This window comes from Cavia porcellus, unplaced genomic scaffold (assembly GCF_034190915.1).
Source record: "Cavia porcellus strain 051 isolate PalLab524CR breed Dunkin Hartley unplaced genomic scaffold, mCavPor4.1 scaffold_1, whole genome shotgun sequence".
NCBI lineage: Eukaryota > Metazoa > Chordata > Mammalia > Rodentia > Caviidae > Cavia > Cavia porcellus.
Window position 1 is genome coordinate 146,952,104 of NW_026947484.1, and position 15,069 is coordinate 146,967,172.

The 15,069-nt window shown below is 36.1% G+C and overlaps 1 protein-coding gene and 1 non-coding gene across 7 annotated transcripts in view; both read left to right on the forward strand.

Moving 5' to 3' along the window:
* Positions 1-15,069, forward strand: part of Syde2 (synapse defective Rho GTPase homolog 2) — a 59,180-nt gene that overhangs the window by 33,172 nt on the left and 10,939 nt on the right. For all 6 annotated transcript variants that reach the window (XM_063257463.1, XM_023561298.2, XM_063257455.1 and 3 more), the window contains one exon: positions 12,901-13,132. In XM_063257463.1, the coding sequence (XP_063113533.1) occupies positions 12,901-13,132 (232 nt within the window). The remainder of the gene's footprint in view (positions 1-12,900; positions 13,133-15,069) is intronic.
* Positions 11,062-11,123, forward strand: LOC111754310 (U7 small nuclear RNA). Its single transcript, XR_002789014.1, has one exon. It is a non-coding gene; the product is annotated as a U7 small nuclear RNA (small nuclear RNA).

Consider the following 15,069-nt stretch of genomic DNA (forward strand, 5'->3'; position numbering starts at 1 on the left):
TTATACTTTCAGTTTATCATACCAGAAACAATGAGGTATTTAAACATGTGTGTCCAATTCACTTCAGAGTATGGTGTTAAGGTGCATCCATTTAGCTAGAAATGTCTCAAGCTTATTTTTCTTTATAGCAGAGTAATATTCCATTGCATTAAAAAACATATCTTTAACCATTCATCAGTTAATGGCATTTGGGCTGTTTCTAAGATTTAGCTATTACAAACTGTATTACTATAAATATGAGTGTGCAAATATTGCTGTGGCATGATGCTGTTAATTCTTTCAGGAAGATACCAAGAAGGGAAATGGAACCTCTAGTTTTAGTCTTTTGAAAAATACAGTGATTTTCACAGTCTATTTTCTCACCATAGTAGAGAAAGTTCCTTTTTCTGCATAGCCAGTCAGCATTTGTCGTTGATTGATTTCATGATGACAGCCATTCTTTTTGGAGTGAGATGGCTCTCAGCATTCTTTTAGTTAGTGTTTCTTGAATGACTCATGAAGATAAATATTGTTTCATATATTTATTTGCTGTTTCTACTTCAACTAAGAAGCATCTGTTCATTTCAGATGCCCATTTTTGGATTGGGTCTTTAAATTTAGGTGGGGGGGGTCTGTTTTTTTTTTAATTCTTTATATATTCTAGATATTAATACTTTGAGGAACATCTGGCAAAAGTTTTCCCACTCCATAGGTTGTCTCTTCATTGTGTTGGTGGTTTTTCTTACTGTGCAAAACCTTTCTAATTTGTGATAGGCGCTGTGCAGTTGTGGTTCTGTTTATGAAGTGTTAGCCTACACCAATGTCTTCAGCAATTTTATCAGTTCTATCTTCCAGCAGATTCAGTGTTTTTATTTTAATATTTAGATGTTTGATCTATTTAGATTTTAATTTAGTAAATGGTGAAACATACCAGTCTACTTTTGATCTTTGTCATGTGGAAAGCCAGTTTTTCCAGCACCATTTATGAAAGAGGTATCTTTCATCCAGTGAAAGTGTTTGCTTCCTCTGTCAAAAACAGAGGAGGCTAAAGATGTTTTGAGTTGTTTCTGTATCCTCTAATCTGTTCCATTGAACCTTGGGTCTGTTTGTTTGTTGTTAGTTTTTTGTTGTTGTTGTTTTTTGGCAGTACCATGCTGTTAACCACAGTTGCGTTGTGGTATAATTTCAAGTCAGGAATTGTGATGCTTTGTCTTTATTGTCCAGAATTTGCTATACTAAGTCTCTTCTGGTTCTAAATGATTTTTTTAGGATTATTTTATATAATTCTGTGAAATATGATGTTGGTATTTCAATCAGGATTGCATTAAATCTGTAACAATTTTGAAAGTACGACTATTGTCATTATATTGGTTTTCCTACCTAAGAACAATGAATGTCTTTCCATTTTTTGATCTCCTTTATGATATCTTTTTTTTTAGAGGACTGTAGTTTTTAATGTAAACGTCTTTTACTATCTTTATTAGATTGAGTCCTAGATATTTCATTTTGGGGGGGATATTATGAAAAGTGTTGCTTACAGAATTTCTCTCACAGTGAGTTTGTTATTTGTATACAAGAAAGCTATTGATTTTTTTTTGTCTTTTTCTTTTTTATTGGTACCGGGGATCGAACTCACGACTGCCTGCTTGCAAGGCAGGCGCTTATGCCGCTGAGCTAAATCCCCAGCCCCTAAAGCTATTGATTTTTGAGTGTCAACTTTGTATCCAGCTATGGTATTAAATTTGGTTGTTAAATGTAAGTCTTTTGTTGGAGTTTTTGGGGTTTTCTGTGTAGAGCATGATGTCATCTGCAAATAATGATAGTTTTATCTCTTGCTTTCTCATCTTTATTCCTTTTTTTCTCCTTTTGTCTAATTACTCAGGCTAATGTTTCCAGAATTATCTTGAATAAAAGTAATGATAGCGGACAGCCTTATATTGTCTCTAATTCCAGAGTGCAAGTTTTTTAGGTTTTGTCCATTTTATATGATGTTTGCCATTGGTTTTTTATAGATGGCTTTTGTCAGATTGAAAGACCATCTATTCCAATTTTCTTTAGGGTTTTTTTTTTTTTTTTAATCATGAATGTGCATTGGACTTATCACTTTTTTTTTTTTTTTTGTATTTTTACCGGTACCAGGGATCGAACTCACGACTACAGGCTTGCAAGGCAGGCACTTATGCCGCTGAGCTAAATCCCTAGCCCCTATCAAACACTTTTTATGCATCTGTTGAGTTGATCAAAAGATTTTGTCCTTGGCTCAGTTAATATGGTATACTATATTTATTTGCATATGTTGAATCATCGCAAACCACTGGAATGAATTCTATTTGGTTATAATTTATAGCTTTCTTGATAATTTGCTGCATTCTGTTTGCCAGTATCTTATTGAAGATTTTTGTATCTGTGTTCATTAGGGAGATTGGCCTTTAGTTCACTTTTTGGTTGGATCCTTCTCTGGTTTGGTATCAGGGTAATGGTTGCTTATTAAAGGAGTGAATTTGGGAGTATTGCTTTCTTCTCAATTTCATTAAAGAATCTGAGACACAGTAGAATTATATCTCTAAATTTCTTGTAGAATTGAGCATTGATCCTTTAAGGCTTGGGCTTTTATTGGTAGGTTTTTAATTATATCTTCAATTTCATTGACTAATACTGGTTTATTTAGAATTTTCTTATCTTGATTTAGCTTTCATAATTTATATGTATCTAGTAATCTGTCCATTTCATCTGTGTTTTTCCATCTTTGTAGAGTACAGATTCTTTTTTTTTTTGTCTTTTTCATTTTTATCGGTACCAGGGATCGAACTCGCCACCGCCTGCTTGCAAGGCAGGTGCTTATGCCACTGAGCTAAATCCCCAGCCCCAGAGTACAGATTCTTGAAGTAGGTATAGATGATGTTCTGGATTTCTGCTGGATCCATTCTGATTTCACCTTCTTCATTCCTAATTACATGGAGTTGAGTCTTTTCTTTCCCTTTTTAAAAAATAAGGTTGGCTAAGAGTTTGTCAATTTTATTTAATCTTTCAAAGAACCAACTCTTTGATTCATTAATTCTTTGTATTGTTTTCTTAGTCTCCATTGCATTAATTTCTGCTCTGATCTTTGTAGTTTCCTCCCTCCTATGAGCTTTAGGCTTGACTTGCTCTTTTTCTAGAAGCTTAAGATTCAACATTAAGTTGTTTATTTGAGATCACTCTGTTTTCTTGTTATGGATATTGACCACTGTAAATTTCCCTGGCAAGATTGCTTTTATTGTATCCCGTAAGTTTCAGTATATTATACTAGTATTATTGTTTAATTGTAGAAACTGTAAATTTCTTCTTTGATTTTATCTGTGGCCCACTGGTTGTGCAGGAGGGTGTTACTTAATTTCTATGTGTTTATGAAGTTCTCGTGATTTTTTTGCCATTGATTTCCAATTTCATGTCACTATGGTCTGAAAATATGCATGGGATAATTTCAGTTCCTTTGCATTTACTTAAGCACGTTCTGTGAGCTGGTATGTGATCTATTTTGGAGACTGTTAAGTGCACAGTTGAGAAGAATGTGTATTCTGATGTTATGTGGTGGAACACTGTAGACATCTACTAAGTCTATTTGTTTAAAAGTTTATCTCAGTTTTGATACTTCTTTGTTGATTTTTTTGTCTAGTTTATCTACTTGTAACAATCGGGTATTAAGGTTTCCCAGTACAATTATATTATAGCTTATTTGATTTTTCAAGTCCAGTAATGTTTGTTTTATATAATTGGATGTGCTGGTTTTTGGTGCATATGTGATTATTATCTCTTCCTTCTGGATTATTCCTTTTATTAGAATATGGTGACCTTCTTTGTCTTTATTCCTTTGTCTTTATTAATCATTGTTGTCTTCAAATCTACTTTGTCTGCAAATAGAATGTCTTCCCCTACTTTTTTGAGGGTTCTTGCTTTATGGAGTATTGTTGGATCTTGCTTCTTGATCCATTCTGCTACTTTCTTTGGATTCGTGAATTGAGACCGTTTACATTGATGGTAATAACTGATATGTACTGAGTTATCCTTGTCATGTTATTTTTCTGTTATTGCCTCTTTTTTTCTCTGTTTACTTATTTGTCTTACCTGGTGGTTCATTCTGTTGGGTGTCCTTTTTATCTCTTTCTAAATGTATGGCAGAATACTTTAGAGGGCTGATTTGGTGTTCATGAATTTAGGTGTTCTTTGTCATGGAAGTATTTATTTTTCCATCAACTTTGAAAGATATTTGGTTTTGGGAGGTAGTTCTTTCTGGGATGGAGTTTGTTTTCTGTTAGGGCTTGAAATACTTCACTCCAAACTCTCTGTGACTTGATGGCTTGTGTTAAGATATCTGCTGTGATTATGAGGGGCTTTTCTTTACTCGTGTCTTTATTTCTAATGGCTTTTAATGTTCTGCTCTTGTCTTGAATTTTTGGAGTTTTGACTGTTACATATCTTGGCATAGACTTTGTTTTCATTGTAGCTGGTTGGAGTTTTATATCCCTCACTTCTCTGTATGTCACATTCTTTCTCCATGCTTGGGAAGTTTTCTGCTATTACTTTTGGTTTTTTATGTCATTCACACTTTTTCATTAATTCCAATCACTCATAATGTTATTCTTTTTTGCATCATCTAGCAATTGCTATATTGATTCTTGTGGTTCCTTGCAAATTTTAAGAAATCTTTCTTTTCATGATTACTAATCATAATCCTGTGTTCTGTATCTGAGATTCTGTTCTCATGCCTTATTCTGCTGTGTATGCTTTCAGTGGAATTTTTAATCTTCTGGATGTCTGTTTGACTCTCCTTAACGGATTCCATTTCTTTGCTATATTGGGAATTCATGGCTTCCATGATTTTTATAAGCTCCTCTATTTTTTTTTCCTGTTTCTGCTCTAGAATCACTAGGCATGTCTTTCATTGTGGTCATCATCTTTGTAATTATCTGAGAAATTATTTCTGATTTGATTTTTTCTAGAGCCTCACTCATTTGCTTTGTTGCTTCTACTCCTATCACTATAGAGAGTCTAGGTCAATAGCTTTTGAACTGTTCTACCTCATTGTCCACTGGGTTTGTCTTTGGTGAGGAGAAAGTCTGAAATTGCATCTTACTTAAGGGTCTTTTTATTTTCTATTTTTCTTTTTTTAGTTTAATCACTGGGTTGATGTTTGTAATTACATATGGTGAGTAGCTTTATTGCTAGTATTTAGAAACCTTAGGAAATGACTGCTTCCCAGAGATGTCTTCCAGGTAGAGCAGATTTTGGGTCTTGAGTCTGGTACAATATCATTATCCCTTCAGTTTATTGGGGATGAGAAGTTGCAATTTATTTGACCTGCCTCCTAGTTCTTTGGCATTGGCATATAGTATTGTTTATGACCCTTAGGTAGTCTCAGTCTTGACATACTAGGAAGAAAAACTGATTAGAATAATCTTGTCACCTTGGCTAACATAGTACAATCATAACAGTTGTATCAAACATAGCCTAGAAGATGACCAATTGTGGTAACTATTGATTTGTTGCCTTGAGCCATATGAACTGTATTTGTGGTTACATAATAAAATCTAAGAGAAGCCAGAGAGTTGTTTACAGTAAATATGCCCTTATTATGGCAATTTTACCCTCGGGGAGAAAATATAAAAGGGGTCAGGAAAAAGTATAGAAATATAGAAAAGTGCAGAGGAAGAGATTAGAAGCAAGGCTGGAGACCAAATGAATGTTACTCAGTCTTTGGGAAACTTTTAGAATACAGGAGGAATAGTGAGAAGGAGGAAATATGAACAGCCAAATGATAGCAATAAAAGTAGAAGAAATGTTCATACTCATGAAAGTAAGAACAAATAATTAAGAAAAAAAGCTGGGCACATGCTTGTAACCTCAGCACTTGGGAGGCCAAGGCAGGAGGATAGTGCAAGTTTGAAGTTAGTGTGGGCTACACTGTGAGTTTAAAGCCACCTGAACTAAAGAGACCTGCCTTCAAAACAAAAAAAGATGAAAGTAAGAAAAATAAAATGTCCACTTGAAGGTGTGTCTTTGCTGTCACTTGTATACAAACTGGATAGAGCTCAAATCAATGTTTATAAATCCCAGCAAGTCGGGGGTAGATTTATGATGGGGTAGCGGGTAATTGCAGCAAGCCTACTCGTTTGATTTCAGTAAAGTTCAGGCTGTGTCTTAATTACTTTATGCTCGTTGTTGAGACAAAATAACAAGGTTAAACATTTTTGAAATGCAAAGGCACAAGATAAAGGCTTGGATGATTCCACCCCCATGGCACTTCTGGCAATTTCAACTCCCGCAGCTTTTCTCTTAAATCCTCTCTGCTCGCTTTTTGCAGCTTTCCTTGGATCATCCTTATTCTTGGCTTTTTTAAACTTTTGGGGTCTCCACTGCACCTTTGGCTTTACACTTACATCTTTACAAATTGCCCTCTCGGGCACAGTGCTTGGCCAGCCAGACCCTTTGCAATCGAGGTGGAAGCCGTCTTACCCTCAGAATTTGTACATTTTTCTTGCACCTAAAATCAGCACTTTGTGGATGCCGCCAAGGTTTGCTGCTAGCTGAAGCAGTAGCCAGGCTTTTTTCTCTCTTGGCTGTAGGGGTCGGTTGCCTGGATCACGGGGCTCTGTTTACCTGATTGTGAGAATAAGCTTTGGGGGCCATCTTTCTTATCTCTGTTTCTCTTTAGGAATCAAAATCTCAACTCTGTCTTTACAATCCACTCACAGTATTGGAAATTATCTGCTGGGCTCTTTGCTCTTGATTCGAAACATAAAGCTGGCTGAAAGCCCCCAACAATAGCCATGCCACAGCCTCAAAGTTTGATTGCTTTTTAATTTCTTTTTCAAGATTAGTCAGTCCATTGCTCTTTGTCTCAGTCTCAGGCAAAGTCCCTGGGCGGGAGCAAAATGCAGACAAACTTTCTGCCAAGCCATAACACACATCATGTGGAGTCCAACAACCAATGCAGTCCTTCTTCCCAGCAGAAACCTCCCAAGCCTGGTCTTTACCATGAGGCTTTCTATCAGCCTTCTGGTCTCTGGAGCTCTGACCAAAATCTCCTCTACAGAACAGCCTAAGCTTCTCCAGCTCTGTGCCTCCAGGCGACATGTCCAAACCTTTCCAAACTCTGCCCACAAACCATTTCCAAAGCCTCTCAAAAAACATGGTTAGGTATAGTCATAGCAAATGACCCCACTCTTCGGTACCAAATTTTGTCTTAGTTACTTTATGCTCGTTGCTGAGACAAAATACCTGATACCCAAGTTGGGAAAGGAAAGGTTTATTTCTTATAGTTTTTAGAGGTTTTAGTCTACACTCAGTTGGCTCCCAGGCAGGCAGGCAAGACTGGGCCGCCGTTCATGGCGGCTGCAAACAGCAAGCCGGAACCGGCAAAGAGCAAGACATACCTTCTTCCTGCCTTTACATCACATCCTGGCTCCACCCCTATGTGGGTGGAGCACTGACACCATCAATCTAAGCACTAGACAATGAACCAATCACAAATATATAATGCAAACTCATGAGGCCTGGGGGACATAGACATAAACTATGACAGGCTGGTTTCTGGTTGTGAGGCTGGAATCTGATTTGTGCAGTTTGTAGCACTTTGTGTGCCTTCTCTTGGTTTGAACTCAGCTTCTAGGCCTACTGACTTGACTCAATTTTCCCTTGCCCTGACACTGGGAGCCACTAGCTGGAGCCAGCAGTTGCTGTGAATTCTGAGCTCTGTTGGCTCATTGCAAGATGGCTACCAGCCAGTCAGCATCTCCTGGGGGCTTTCTAGATCTGAGTAACTCGCCAGCCATTGTTGTCTGATGCATCCACTGCTCCAGTCCACTGGTGTGTTGGTTGGTGGAGGCTTCTGGGGACCCTTAGTAGTCACTATGTGTCTGCAAGTTTGTCTACCTTTCCCCATAGTGAGTCAGTGCTCAGGGAGAAAGCACCACTTCCTTCTTTGTTGAAGTCTCTCTTTGCTCTCCCTGTGGACCTCAGTTCTTCGCTTCCGATCCTTGCTGGATCACAGGGATCCACTTCCCTCCTTCTCTGTCTCACATGGCTATATTCCAGTGTATGGATCTCAAATCTCAGAAAAACTATTTCTCTGCTGTTTACCGTTCTGCCATCTTCCCAGAAGTTCTCTTAAGAGTTTTTATTTATTTATTTATTTATTTATTTATTTGGTACTGAGGATTGAACTCATGACCTCATACTTGCCAGGCAGGTACTTTGTGCCACTGAGCTATATCCTCAGCCTCTGTCTTTCTTTCTTTTTTTATCTTTTTTGAGACAGGCTGCCATGCATTCAGGCTGGCCTTGGGCTCACTTTGTGGCCCAGGCTAGTCTCGAATTTGCAAACAGTTCTCCTGCGTCAGCCTCCCAAGTGCTGGGATTACAGGAGTGCTCTACCACATCCGGCTTTCTCAGCCTCTTTCTTACAAGTTTTTAAAGTGTATTATCTTAGTATGAAAATGTTTGTTACAGAAAGAATGAGATGTGGGCAAGTGTAAAATTATAACTACCAATATCCAAAGGGAAGTATAAGTAACATTTTGCTGTGTTTCCTTTTAGTATTTTTATTTATTTATTTTTGGTACTGGGGATTGAACTTACAACCTGACGCTTAACAGGCAGGTGCTTATGCTACTGAGCTAAACCCCCAGCCTCCTCTTAGTATTTTTAAATATGGTAACTGTTTTGGCATATATGACTTAGCCTTAAGACTTAAGTGAACCGCGGACACTGCCACCACTACTTTTTATTCCCTCCTTTCCTTTTTCTAGAATGGCTGTATAATATACTATCGAGAGGAACTGACATAATTTATCACTTTCCCTTCAAATATTCTTTAATGTTTTTTTGTAAAGGGAAAGAATGAAGAGACCGCAAGAGCTAGAGATGTCTAAAATTGATATTTTGAAGTTAAATAGATAAAACATGTAAATCATAATATTTGTCCTTGAGGATGGGCCAGCAGGAGGAGAGTAAGGCCACACTCTGCACCCCTCCAATGCATCTCAGAGGGTGGGCCAGCTGGAAGAGTGAGACACTGATGGGAACCCCAAAGTCCAGGACTATAATCTGGCATACAGACACACACACACACACACACACCTCTGGAGGGTGAAGTAACTAGTGAGGCCAATAATGTGGAGCATCTTGGACTGCAGCAAGAAGAGAGCAGTCAGACTCTGGAGAACTCTGTCAGCAGAAGACCAGTCTCAGGCCCCGCATTCAGACCAAGATCAGCTCCATACCCAGCACATCTCTGGGATGCAGCATGGACATTGCCACAGAACTGTAAACATCAGAAGAAAAAAACTAAACATAGATGCCCCTGTGAACCCACCAGCCTCCAGTAGGTACTCATAACCAACACTGGTGGGGAGAAACAGCCAGCCAAGCTCCTGTATCCTTGCTGCCATTGGGGGAGCCTCAGTGTAGTTGCATGTGTCTGGAGAAGCCAGTGCTACACCCCATTGCCTCCCTAGGAGCCTAGGATATGAGAAATCCAGGTGCCTGACCCATTCCTCTACGTTGTGCATGGGCAGCCAATATGGGAGGTGCATGGGACCTCACAACCAGCTCATCCACAGGAACCCAGAAAAATGTCACGATGAAGGAATGAATGGCAATCTCAGACAGAATGAGTCTAGGAGACATAAAAAGAGAAGAAATTGGAAGTTGAACACCTGAAATTTCTGAAAGGATAGAACCAAAGTAAAGAAACAACACATGAGGCTGTAAAACTAATCAGATAAGAAATATCTTAGGAAAAAGAACAAATGACAAATACTATGAAAGAAATGCTGAACATATCTAAAGATGATACCAATGAAAAAGCAGGATATAGAAAAATGATGGAAACCTTGAATGAACAATACAGGAAAGAACTACAATACGTGAAACAGATTCAAAGAGATATTCAGGAAATGAAAAACTCCATTGAAAACTGGCAAAACTGCTTGAAAGAAACTGAAAATAAAGACTTTCATAACTTGAAGCCTGGATTGCAACTAGTGATTGTGAAAGGAAAGATCTCTTAGAAGTAACAAGGAAATAACAATTCAACAACGATTGAAGTGATAAGTGTCAGCAAAAAAGCAGGAATCAACACAGATGACATAAAAATACTATTTACAGAATAATAATAGAACTTCCCTAACTTGGGAAAAGGACCTGACATACTGGTAAGTGAGGCATGTAGAACATCAACTAGCCATAACCAAAATAAATCTATAGCCAAACATATAATAATCAAGAGTCCAGAAATTCAGTGCAAGAACAGACTATTGAGAAAAGAAACAGATTACCTATAAAGGAAAATTCATCAAAATCACAACAGACTTCTCAACACAAACCATCAAGTCAGAGAGAGCTTGGAGTGAAGTGTTTCAAGTCCTGAAAGAAAATGACTTCCAAACCAGATTGTTGTGTCTTGTAAAACTATCTTTCAAAATTAATGGAGAAATAAGATATATTCATGATAAAGGCCATCTGAAGGAATTCATTACCACCAAACCAACCCTACAAAGAGTGCTGAAGGATATTCTAGAGAGAGATAAGGATGACCATGGTTCCAAGAATAGTAGCAGATAGGGATCACTGAGCAAGGAAGGCAGTTGAATGGAGGGGAAAAGTGGGGGACCAATGGCAGGAAGACAGCATGGCAGATGAGCTGCTGTATGTCAGTTGTAACGATTAAGGTAGATTGCCTCAACTCACCAGTAATAAACTCAGGCAGAGTGGATTGAGAGACAGGCTCCATCAATATACTATATATAAGAAACACATTTAACTTGAAAGAAGATAGATGGACTGAAGGTCAGAGAAGATAAGACAATGCTCCATGTGATAAGGACCCAGAAAAAAGCAGGGGTAACTTGCCTATCAACTGTGGAATGAATAGGAAAGATACAGTATTTTATTTTAATACAGTGGAAAGGTACTCAGGTATAAAGAAGGATAACCTTGAGGCCTTTGTAGGTAAATGAATACAATTTGAGATCATGCTTATGAGTGAAATGGTTTGGCCTCACATGAACATTGTGTTGTCTCCCTAGTATAAAAAAGCTAAAAGAATGTTATAGCTCTTTTAGAGTTTGTCTAGTAGGTTTTCTGACATTTGCTGGAAAACCCATTTAAATGAAAAAAATAATTAAAAAAAAGCTAAAAGAGTTAGTGGGATCCAAAATTTTTAATAGGTATTGTGAAGGTGAAAGGGAAATGTCTAAAAAGGAAAGTGGCAGCCATTGTTAATTTCCTATTACTTTGTTTTGAAGTCCTGTATTGTTTTCAGTGTTTGGTTTGGCTTGGTTTGGTTTTATTCTGTTTTGTTTTGTTAGATTCTATTATATCTGATGGTATGGGCGGCTATTTTGAAGATAAGATATATTGTGGTAACCATTGTTGTTTTTCTATTACCTTGTTTTGAAGTCTTGTACGTACCCCTTTTGTTTTGTTTTGATTGGTTTTATTCCTTTGTGTTCTGTTTGATTTTATTATGTCTCATGGTATGGGCAGCTAATTTGAAGATAGCATGAAGCATAATAGTAGCCATTGTTGATTTCCTATTATTTTGTTTTGAAGTCCTGTATTGTTCTCATTTTTTTTTGTTTTGATTGACTTTATTCTGTTTCGTTTTGTTTTTTATCTTCTTTAAAATTTAAAAAAAAATTGGTCTTCTTTTTCATTTATAATGTCTCTCCTAACACAAATAGGACTCCAAATATGTTGACTTCTTAAGGTGCTTATCTGTATAACTGTGAACAGCATATATCACACACATACTGTACCTTGTTAAATATATTAGATCCAACCTCAATGGACAAAGAAATTTTAAGTTAAAATAAAATATTTTTTTGTCTACTAAATGAGCCAAAGGATGCAATTGTGTCCCTTATGAAAGGTTTTGTGAAAACTGATTATTAAGACCCTTAAAATTTTCACATTGTTTAAATGTGAAATTCCACTTCTAAGATCCTATTAAAATAAGTAATTCTAACTCATTTACTGTTCAACCAGGACATTGTAATCTGACTTCCTACCTCAACTTTATTGGAGATTTTCTGGGCAAGGTCACCAATGACCTTTTAATCATCAAATGCAGTTGTTTCTTTTAGTTTCAGACATATCATTTTCATTTCTTTCTTATTTCTGAGATTTTAGTTTTTAATTGGCAGTCATTTCAATATAATTTATTTAGAAAATATTGCAATTCATGTGTTAAATGATTGCTTATATGTTACTGCTTCAAAATGCATCATTTCTTTTTATAAGTACTTGAAATTAACCCTTCTACTTGAGCTGACTCCCCTTACTAGTTGTCTGAAGGATTAAGAAATATTTTTGTGTATGTATATATATGTATATATATTTTAGTAAACATTTCTTTTACTTTTAACTGTACTGTTTTTACCTCTTCCATACTTTGCATATATATGTGTATATATGTGTAAATATGTGATATTTATTAAGTATCTTTCATAATTTAGATTACTATAGGACTTGACCATGTTCTGAAAATGTAAAGCTTCCTAGGTGTGATAATCCCCTGCTTAACATATATAGTGTTATCTGAACTGAAAAATGAATTCTGTCCATCATAGCTTGCTGTTGTTACTATAGAGGGAAGAGTTGATAATGCATTTTCCTAGGGGTTATGGTTGAAATTGTAGTGCATTTATGAACATCTTATAGAGCATGTATTTTTCAGCCATCTATTGGAGAAAATTGTGTTGTTAAAATATAATTAAGGCCCTGTGTAATGTTTATAAAAGAAAATATGTCACAGATCTAACTTATAAGCAAAACCATTGAAACAACCATTTAAAAGTAACAAGATGCCTATATATTTTCTGCTGGAACATTATATTTTTCTCTATATAAGTATATTAAGTGCAGTTTAATTTAATTTAGGCAACCCTAAAGATGTTGTTGGATCATTTGAAATTGGTGGCTTCTTATCATGAAGTGAATAAGATGACTTGTCAGAATTTGGCTGTGTGTTTTGGACCAGTGTTATTAAATCAGAGGCAAGAGACTTCTACTCATAACAACAGAGTCTTTACTGATTCAGAAGAACTGGCAAGTGCTTTGGATTTTAAAAAACATATTGAAGTTCTTCATTACTTACTCCAACTCTGGCCAGGTAAATGGTTCTGTGGAAATAATTTTTGGTGATAGGATGCCTGAATTACTCATTACATATGGTTGTAAGTGATTGAAGAAATCTTTTTTTCAATTGTGCTTTTTTGAACAGTTGTGAATTCATACCTGATTTTTAGATTTTTCAATTTATATTTTCTGCCATTGCTCATAATATTATAGACATATAAGGATCACTGTGCACATTTTGGATTCAGATCTGGATCTAAATCTTGCTTGTGCCACTTGTTGACAGTCATGACTTGGGCCAAGTTCCTAAACATAGAGCCTCAGTATCATGTTTGCCTAATGGACTTAATCATAAGCTTATAGACTTATATAAGGGTTATTATACTTGTGAGGTGCTCAGCAAAACTTTCGGTACATAATACTGAATTTACCCCCTCATTTTTCGGAGATCAGACAAGATTGGGCGTGCTCAGAGTGGTATTGCTGTAGATCTCATTTTTTTTTAGTTTTTTTTTTTTTAAACTTTATCGGTACCAGGGATCGAACTCACGACTGCCTGCTTGCAAGTCAGGTGCTTATACCGCTGAGCTAAATCCCCAGCCCCTGTAGATCTCATTTTTAATTCAACTATTACAAAGCAGAATGTGTTTTTCTCCATTCTTCTTCCTGACATCTATAGTTATAGTTATTCTTCAAGCATCCTGGGTTGAACTGGCTATATTTTTTATTTTGTTGTTTTTTTCTCCCTTCCATTATTCCAATCAGTAAGTAAAGGATAACACTGATTTTCCTAATATATTTCTTACACAGTTTCAAGAGTAAAAGAAATGTTTTTAATTAAGTGTTCTATAAAGGATTTTATATCTGAGTGCCAAAACTTTATTACGTAGATCCTACTGTCCCTCTGCAAGGACCTACCAATGAAAGTAATTTGATGCTTGGTGTAGAATGTAGTGATAGAAATGCTTGGATCCTGCAGCCAATTTGATTTCAAGTCTGTTCTGTGGCACTTACTAGCAGGTTGGGGTCAGGTAAATACTATAGCTTCTCAAACCCTCAGTTTGTTTCTCTATAAAGAGGTCTGACCTTGGGGTTATGAAGATTGAGATAAAATATTTAAGGCAGTGAACAAAGTGTTAGTACAAAGTGAGCCCTTAAATGTTCATTGTTACTTTTTGGTTAATATATATGAGGAGGAAAGACCAAAGTAAAAGGAATGCTTAATCTAGTCTTTTTAAATAAACCTAACTTTAAAAATAAAATAAGTTAATACAATTTTTTTAACTTTTAAATTTGAGAAGTTAAAATTTTTATACAGGTTTAAAAATTATTTCTAATTTACCTGAATTATAATATATTAATTATTTTAGATTCATTATCAGACTTCTTTGGATAATTAGAGTCCAACATAAACGATCTCATGGGTTACAGTTTTAAGTGTATATTTCCTTTTACTAAAACTGCTTTAGTTTTAACAAACATCACTAATTGGAACAGGAGCCATTTTATTGTAATCACAAGTGAAAACTTGCCTTCCTAGATATACTATTAGTTTCAGAGTTCTTTGTCATTAACTGTGTATAAGGGTTATTATCACATAATTATTTTGTCATAATTACCTTGGTTTTGGGCTTTGTGGACAGAAACTTAGTTTCTTAGTTCTCTGTCACAGAAGAATTAGGATCAGATTTCATACTGTCTGCTCTCCTTACTCCAAAGATGAGTGTTACTGGGGTTTCAAAAATAGTGCTCTTTATTTTTTAAATACTTTCTTCTTTTTAATATCTCAGACACAGGACAGAAAGTTGCAAAAGAATGAGAGAAGATAATAGTTTTACCCTTTCAATCACCTGCTATTGGATGTATGAAAAGGCAGAAATCAAGTAAATGTGGTAATTTCTAGCCATGAGAAAACTATGATGACAAGCCAATGTGATGAGACTGGGCCATTGTTTGTTAATTTGGTGAATG